The sequence below is a fragment of the Rhinopithecus roxellana genome, chromosome 8 (genome assembly GCF_007565055.1).
Source record: "Rhinopithecus roxellana isolate Shanxi Qingling chromosome 8, ASM756505v1, whole genome shotgun sequence".
NCBI classification, from domain to species: domain Eukaryota; kingdom Metazoa; phylum Chordata; class Mammalia; order Primates; family Cercopithecidae; genus Rhinopithecus; species Rhinopithecus roxellana.
The window spans coordinates 49,939,437-49,948,253 of NC_044556.1; the positions used below are offsets into that span (position 1 = coordinate 49,939,437).

At 42.1% G+C, this 8,817-nt stretch overlaps 1 protein-coding gene across 3 annotated transcripts in view; it reads left to right on the plus strand.

Annotated features, from left to right (window-relative positions):
* RNF115 (ring finger protein 115) overlaps nt 1–7,541 on the plus strand; it is an 86,838-nt gene extending 79,297 nt beyond the window's left edge. For 2 of the 3 annotated variants that reach the window (XM_010374452.2, XM_010374453.2), the window contains 4 exons: nt 439–511; nt 1,449–1,542; nt 3,833–3,948; nt 4,978–5,693. In XM_010374452.2, the coding sequence (XP_010372754.1) occupies nt 439–511; nt 1,449–1,542; nt 3,833–3,948; nt 4,978–5,109 (415 nt within the window). In that variant the 3' untranslated portion in view covers nt 5,110–5,693. Of the gene's footprint in view, nt 1–438; nt 512–1,448; nt 1,543–3,832; nt 3,949–4,977; nt 5,694–6,567 lie in introns of those variants that run through there. The other variant, XM_030935509.1, reaches the window with a different exon arrangement.
* Nucleotides 7,542–8,817: the final 1,276 nt, after the last annotated feature.

Sequence of the window (8,817 nt, forward strand, 5' to 3'; positions counted from 1 at the left end):
GAAAGCTCCTCATTGTCCAGAACTGTGGGCGGCCTCTTATAATGAGGGATGTTTGCTGTAGATTTTGACCAGTCATGAAGGGAAAACTCTCCTTAAAAAGCAGCTCCATCTGTGTTTAATATAAGTGGGCACAGAAAAGACAAATTTTTGAAACCAACAGGCAATGAGTCACTCTTTTTGTTCTGGCATGTCATGTGGTACTTTAGGTAGCTTCACATTTTATGTTCTAGTTAAGTAAAATTCCTAGAGAATGATATACTATCTCTGGATAGTTTGTTTGATCTTGAAAATATACAGAATTCTTTGCCTCTTGATCCTTGAGGACTAGTGACTTTCCAGCTCTGAGAGAGAACAGGATCCCTCTGCCACTTTTTTTCTGTGGTGTAAGGCAGAGCCTGGTCACTCCATCTAATGCTGTCTGTCTCATCTCATGTATAGGAGCGGGATGCTGCACTCCAACCCTGGGGACTATGCCTGGGGTCAGACAGGGCTTGATGCCATTGTAACCCAGGTGAGGAGCTGCCTTTTGAGGGTGTCTGTTCAGTGTGTCTCATGGTTCCATAGGCTTCCTGCTTTCCTTCTGCTACTTTCTGAAATGGCAGTCACTCTGCTTTCTCTAATATTTTGAGCTTTGGGGTTTCCGTTTTACTAAAGGGATGAATGATTTATGGGGTTAGCTCAGCATCCATTCACTTCCTAGGTCCGAGGGAATTTCTAGAAGATGGTTTCATCTCCATAGGAAGAAAAGACTTCTATAAAAAATAGTATTTTGTATTTTTGGTCTTTCTTGTTCAGTCCAATAAGGATTCTGTTGACAAGTATTTCACAAAAAAAGGATTTCCTCACATGTTGAAGCAGGGATTTCTGCTAGATGGAGCAAAGTAGGGGAAGGAAGCAGAGAAAAAGGTATTCCCATGCCATGTATAATTGCTTCCACTTGTTTATGTTCATTTTAATTTGATTGGTTTTTCATTTCCCTTGTGGATTTCTGAGACTAGAAAGCATGTCCTTTATATTCAGTCTTCTTATAGGCGGTAATTTACTTATTTCTTGGCTTACATTATGCTGCTTTTCATATTCTCACTTTTTTCTTATTCCAGCAGAATGAAGCTTTTGGACCAGTTACATATTAACTTTTTAATTAAGCTGTAGTTTTATTCATGACATCACAACCCTTTTGCTGCCCCTGAAGTTGCTTTATACCCAGAGATGGGCCTTGCAATCATGGGTTTGTCTGTAGGCTTATGCAATGTCACTCTGAAATTGTAAAGCAATTATGAGTGTTCTGGCAGCAGGAAAGGGGAAACCCAAGCCTCTCAGAGCCTAGCAGAAGTAAGAGTAACTAACATACCTAATGTCTGCGCTGTTGGTTCTCAGCTGGAGCAGCTCCCTCTCCAGGTATATTGAGATGTCTGCCACTTCATCTTTTTCTTTCTCTTTTTTTGTAGCTTTTAGGACAACTGGAAAACACAGGCCCTCCCCCAGCTGACAAGGAAAAGATCACATCTCTTCCAACAGTGACAGTAACTCAGGAACAAGTTGGTAGGTTCATTTTTATACTTATTCTGTCATCTTCTGATCTCTGTTCAAAATCCCCGTATCTTCTGACAAGTGAAAAGTTTAAAAAGCGAACAAAATAAAAAGACAAAAAAAAATAAATAAGAAAAAAAATTCCAATACCTTCCTATATTAAGGACCTTTAAGTGAAGCTATGGCCCTCTAAAATTCTTACCTGGGTGCCAAATCTGGAAAGTTCTACCCCTTTATTAGGTTAGTCAGTAGGTATTTCCTAAGCAATTGTGTCTCTTTTTTAGGTGCCATTGGGAATAAAGAGGTACAAAGATAGATAAGACTTGATTCTAATAAGTTGAAGAAAAACTCATCAAATGATTAAAAACTGTGTTGGACACATGATACTGACATTGGGGAAAGGAGAAGAGAAAAAAATAGGAGACTGGAAATTTGTTTCAGATCTACTTTGTGTCAGGTACAGTTAGGTATATTAGTCATGGATACTACTTTATTTGTAAGCACTGGAGGAATTTAGTGACAAGGGACAACATTCTGGACTGGGAGTTTCTGTTCCCATCAGTTCGAGTTTAGAGTTAGAGATTTCAAAGACAAGGTGGGCCATCTTAGGTCATTCTATTTAATATACATGGTGTGTGAGTCAGGTAAAGTGGTCTTTAGGGAAGATTAGTCTAGGGGCAGTGTGTAGCACATTGGAAGCGAGATAGCAGAAACAGGGATTTTGGAGTCTGTGGCAGCATTCCAGGTGAGGTTCAGGTGATGGTGACAATACTAACAGAAAGGAAAGGGTAGATTCAGAAGATCATTTTGGAGAAAGGCTTTCCTCACTGATTGCGTAATGGGATGAAGGAGGGGAAAGTCAAAGATAATTCTGAGATTTCACAGCTTTGTAACTGTAAACATGGTGCTGACATCTTAAGGGCTGGGGAAATAGTGAATGGGCCCTGGTTTGGGTAAGGATATGAGGTGATGTTTTACATTTTTAATTCGTTGATTTTTGAGGTACCAGCTGAGAATCCAAGTGAAGAGGAGCTGGGGATTGCTATGGAGCTGGTTTGAGGGAAAATTAAGTTGAAGCAAAGTATAGGATATATTTGGAGGGTTAAGATCGTGGAATCTGGGATACTAGCTGGGAGGCTGTTGCAGCAGACTAGGCATGAGGAGTAAAATAATTAAGGCTAAGGTGGTAAGAATGGAGAGTAAGGAGTAAATCGGTTAAGTAGTAGTACTGCCCCAAATGCCTTATCTGCTGTTGGTTCATGGAGCATATCCCAGCCACTAGGCATGTGGACTAGCTGACAGTATTAGCCAAATTTGGGAAACTCAAAACTTGCTGCTTGGAATTCCCAATATAGTTGGTGACTGTTGCTTCTCAGAGAAGAGGGTTTTCTGTCTCTTGATTTGGTGACCTGAGCTAGACTTCAACTTTGCAGTTCTGCAGCACCACTTCTGGTATAGCTTTTCTGGTATAGCTTCTGGTATTTTTTTTTCTTTTCTGGTATAGCTTTTATTAACAATTTTTTTTTTTTTTTTTTTTTGAGACAGAGTTGCTCTGTTGTCCAGGCTGGAGTGCAGTGGCGTGAATTGGCTCACTGCAACCTCTGCCTCCCGGGTTCAAGCAGTTCTCTGCCTCAGCCTCCCAAGTAGCTGGGATTATAGGTGCCCACCATCACACCCAGCTAATCTCTGTATTTTTAGTAGAGACAGGGTTTTTACCATCTTGGCCAGGCTGGTCTTGAACTTCTGACCTCGTGATCCACCCGCCTTCGCCCTCATTAACAATTTTTACAGAGGACTTTAGGGTAGCCACACTGAAATATAGAGTGCTTTATCCCATGCTGAAAAGAGCATGGTGGAAGTGGCAAGTGGCTTGAGACACTGAACTGCTAAGGTTGCTGAGATGAATCCCTTGGCTATAGTGGAAAGATTGACAGTGGAAACTGACTGCCAGAGAGCTGTCACACATTTGGGAAGAAGTTTTTCCGTTTTACTGAAAGATCATCTAAGCCCCGGTTTATTTCTTCCAACTCTTTACATCAAAAAATAGGCCTTGTACAGTTCCTACGTAGGCCTTTTTGGAGTAGGCCCCATTCGTCATTCCTCCTTTTCATGTCTCCGTCTACTATACCTTTACCCTCGTTTTGAAATAAATTCATGCCTTTTAGCTGCCTGCTACTTGGGTGTACATTTTCTTTTGTCTCTTGTGTCTTTATGCATTCATAGGGTTGGTAGAGACATTGGGTTAGTTTTGTCTTCCTTCCTTTTGCTTGTTTACTTTAAAAGGCATTACCTTCTTCAACAGATATGGGTTTAGAGTGTCCAGTATGCAAAGAAGATTACACAGTTGAAGAGGAAGTCCGGCAGTTACCTTGCAATCACTTCTTTCACAGCAGTTGTATTGTGCCATGGCTGGAACTGGTGAGTACGGCAAGTCATGGCTTCTTGGGGGGATGATTCAGAATAAAGATAGAGTTAACAGTTCCTCGATATCCAAGTAGATCAGATTTTATCCCATAAATCCCTGGGTAACTCTGGTACTGTTATTTGTTTGGAACTTTTCTGACCAAGGGTTGCAAACTATGTTCTACAGGTCATTGTTTCCTGCCACCTGTTACTGTAAATAACATTTTATTGGAACACAGCTATGTTCATTTGTTTATAGATTGTGGCAACTTTTGTGCTACATCAGCAGAATTGATTAGTCGTGTGCTACATCAGCAGAGTTGATTAGACTGTAGTGTGGCCTGCAAAGCCTAAAATATTTATTTTCTGTCCTTTTATGTATTTATTTTGAGATAGAGTCTCACTCTGTCACCCAGACTGGAGTGCAGTGGCATGATCTCAGCTCACTGAAACCTCCACCTCCTGGGTTCAAGTGATTCTTGTGCCTCAGTCTCTCAGAGTAGCTAGGATTACAGGCATGCACCACCATGCCCAGCCAATTTTTGTGTTTTTAGTAGAGACAGGGTTTCGCCATGTTGGCCAGGCTGATCTCAAACTCCTGACCTCAAGTGATCCGCCTGCCTCGGCCTCCCAAAGTATTGGGATCACAGGTGTGAGCCAGTGCACCTGGCCAATTTTCCTGTCCCTTTAAACAAAAAGTTTGCTGACCTCTGCTCTAGACCATATGGGAAGTAATGGGCAGTTACCCTCTTGTCATAGATCACTTACTGTTTCTGGTTATTTCTGTTTGGTGGTATGTGTTAGCTGTTTTTAACTTGCTGGCCTAGAATTGTGCCTGTCAGTTCTGCTTAAAGTTCTGTTTGGGAGATATCCTGGTATCACACCTTAGAGGCCAGTGCATGCTGTATGAGGATGCATTCCCTATTGTTTTTCTATTCCAAGTTGTAATTTTTGATGTGACAATTCTCAGGGTTATTTAAGTGTGCAGTACTCCCAGCTTCTCAGGCCAGGATCTTCACATAGACTAATATTTTTCTGTTTCAGCATGACACATGTCCTGTATGTAGGAAGAGCTTAAATGGTGAGGACTCTACTCGGCAAAGCCAGAGCTCTGAGGCCTCTGCAAGCAACAGATTTAGCAATGACAGTCAGTTACATGACCGATGGACTTTCTGAAGCTAAAGACCACACCTGAATCTGGGCTGTGGTAATCATCTTATCATAGCTGTAAATTGTATCAAAACAAAAAATTAGTAGATGGATTTAGGAATCATGTAAGAAACTCAACACATAATATTAATGCAATGAATGTTTTTCTTCTCTAAATTTAAAGTTAGTATCTACAGATGGAATTGTGTCTACAACCAAATGCCTCTTATCCCTGAATTCAGAGTGATAATTTTATAAGTGTGAAACTTAATTATGTAGGGCTCCCCCACCTGAATAGAATTAATTCCTTAAAGTCTAGTTAGGGTCCTGCTATCTGTCATGTTGCCTTGTAACGGGTGTTTCCACCTCCTTCTCCAACCTCTACCCCACCATTAGTGTATTTTACTATAAAAACAGTGGAACCACGGCCCTAAAGTCCTGCTGATATAAAGTCCTTTTGTCTTAATTGTATTAAAAAAAAAAAAAAAAAACTACTCTTGCTCACATTAGCTATGAGGCGAGGTCAAATTCAGGAATCTAAGACTAATGATTTTGTTTAGTCTTGATCCCCAGAGAGCAAATCAAAAAAAAATTACAGCGAGAAGAGAAAAGTGGTTCATCATTGTGTGCTTTGGTTTTCTTAATTTTTGTTTGTTTTTTTGAGACAGAGTCTTGCTCTGTTGCCTAGGCTGGAATGCAGTGGTGTGATCTCGGCTCACTGCAACCTCTGCCTCCCAAGTTCAAGCGATTCTCCTGCCTCAGCCTCCCGAGTAGCTGGGACTACAGGTGCTTGTCACCATGCCCAGCTAATTTTTTGTATTTTTAGTAGAGATTGGGGTTTCACTATGTTATCCAAGATGGTCTCAATCTCCTGACCTTGTGCTCTGCCCACCTCAGCCTCCCAAAGTGCTGGCATTACAGGTGTGAGCCACTGCGCCTGGCGTCTTACTTTAATTTTTAAAGACTACTTCAGTTGATGTAGTTTCCCCAGAAACCTACATAACATATATTGGGAGCCTTATGTTGGTAGGAATCTGATTCCTATTCCTTTTTGGGAATGAGTTGGGCAGCATACAGGCACAGAAAGACAGATGTTTGAGATCTTTGCCTCTGAGATTTTAAAAAATGATTCCTGCCAGGTGCTGTGGCTCACACCTTTAATCTCACCACTTTGGGAGGCCGAGGCAGGCGGATCACAAGGTTAAGAGATCGAGACCAGCCTGACCACTGACCAACATGGAGAAACCCTGTCTCTACTAAAAATACAAAATTAGCTGGCCTTGGTGACGCATGCCTGTAGTCCCAGCTACTTGGGAGGCTGAGGCAGGCCAATCACTTGAACCCGGGAGGCGGAGGTTGTGGTGAGCCAGGATCACACCATCGCACTCTAGTCGGGGCAGCAAGAATGAAACTCCATCTCAAAAAAAAAAACAAAAAAAACAAAAAACCCTAACTCACTGATTTTTTTTTTTTTCTGTCGCCTAGGCTGGAGCACAGTGACACAATCTCAGCTCACCACAGCCTCGACCTCCCAGGCTCAAGTGATCCTCCCACCTCAGCCTCCCAAGTGGCTGGGACTACAGGCATGTGCCACCATGCCTGGGTAATTTTTGTATTTGTATAGAGATAGGGTTTTGCCTTGTTGCCCAGGCTGGTCTCAAACTCCTGGGCTCAAGTGATCTGCCTGCCTCAACCTCTCAAAGTGCTCAACTCATTGTTTACTGTCTTTTTTCCTAGTAATCTTAAAATAATTTGCCTCACAGAAATAGAGGCAGTGAGCGTCTGCAGCCAGTTCACTGTTTTTGGTAATTCATTGGTCTTCAGGAGTTAAGATTTTACATTGTCACATTTTAATTTTTAAGCCTATTTTTCATCTCTGAAACTTTCCTTTTCTGCTTGGTTCTCTGGCTATACTTGGACTCAAACTGATCAGTGTGATCATGTCCAAAACAGCTTGGCCTGGGAGAGGTAGGCCTTATTTTTTCAGCCTAGTAGCGTCACATGCACATGCTCTTTGTAGCATTCAAGTGTTTAACATTGAATACAGTAAGGTCAAGAATGTTGTTGAAACTTCAAGGTCTCAAAAGGAAATGATGGGGACATAGAACAACTATTGGTGTACCAAAAAAAGGTACAGAGGGGCACCATTTGTGTTGTCACATCAGCCTTGTATAGTTTAGAATGATCAGAACAAAAACACCACTCTTTAGTGGGTCTCTTTCTTGGCTAGGAGTCTTTCCTCAGTTTTTGTTGACTATCATACACTGATTTGTGGGTGACAGAAGGGGGCTAGAGATACTTTTTTCTGTACTTTGGTAGAGGATGAAGGAGTCAGAGAGGGAAAAGAAAAAGTGAGAGAGTGGCCTGCTGAAATAATAGCCTGCCTCTAAAAGTTGTGACCAGAAAGTATGATTCATTTGGGCCCAGAGGGAATAAAATATGTTTTTTCATATATCTCCTGTATTACACCTCTGTAGTGATTATTATTTGGGAAATGAGACCTACTTACTGTGTGTAGCCCCTGAAATGTAGCTTGAGAATACACATTGGTTTTGAATTGGGGAGGAGGATGGAAGGAAATTAGAGGTGTATTATGAATATTTGGCCACTACTTAGATGGAGGAAGGCTGTGTTGAACTTGAGACACATTGCAGTTTTCAAGTATACAATATCAGTTGTCTCAGAAAAATTATGACAGCCTGGACATATTTATCTGCTTGTCAGTGTCTGGAGATGCCAGGAAAGGCAGTTGTAGTTTTACTTACAGCTACAGAACCAATGCCTAGAGAACTAGAAAGGATCTGAGTAGCTTTACAAAGGGTGGAAACAAAGTGCTGGATAGGGATCTACCTTTTTTATGCAGTATAGCAAACAGCATCAGACTAAGTTATATGAAATTTTCTTCATTTTTTTTGCTCTGATGGATAGAGGACGTGAGACTCATTTTGCTGTTTCCCAGACTGTCCCTCTTAATGAATCTATTGTGTTTCTTCTTATAATGGGAGGCACCTCAAATGTCCACGTTAATTTGTGTTGAGGAGTTAGGGTTTTTCAGGAATTTATTCTTATTCTTTTTTTTTCTTTTTTTGAGACGGCGTCTCGCTCTGTTGCCCAGGCTGGAGTGCAGTGGCCAGATCTCGGCTCACTGCAAGCTCCGCCTCCCAGGTTTACGCCATTCTCCTGCCTCAGCCTCCCGAGTAGCTGGGACTACAGGTGCCCGCCACCTCGCCCGGCTAGTTTTTTTTTGTATTTTTTAGTAGAGACGGGGTTTCACCGTGTTAGCCAGGATGGTCTTGATCTCCTGACCTCGTGATCCGACCGTCTCAGCCTCCCAAAGTGCTGGGATTACAGGCTTGAGCCACCGCGCCCGGCCTTTATTCTTCTTCTTATTTATTATTTATTTATTTTTTTTTGAGATGGAGTCTCGCTGTGTCACCTAGGCTGGAGTGCAGTGGCACAATCTCAGCTTGCTGCAACCTCTGCCTCCTGGGTTTCAGTGATTCTTCTGCCTTCACCTCCCTAGCAGCTGGGATTACAGGCACCTGCCACCACGCCCAGCTAATTTTTTATGTTTAGTAGAGACAGGATTTTACCATGTTGGCCAGGCTGGTCTTGAACTCTAGATCTAGACCTCAGGTGATCTGCCTGCCGTGGCCTCCCAAAGTGCTGGGATTATAGGCGGGAGCCACCATGCCCAGCCTGAGATGTATTACAAGGAATTGGTTCACACAATTA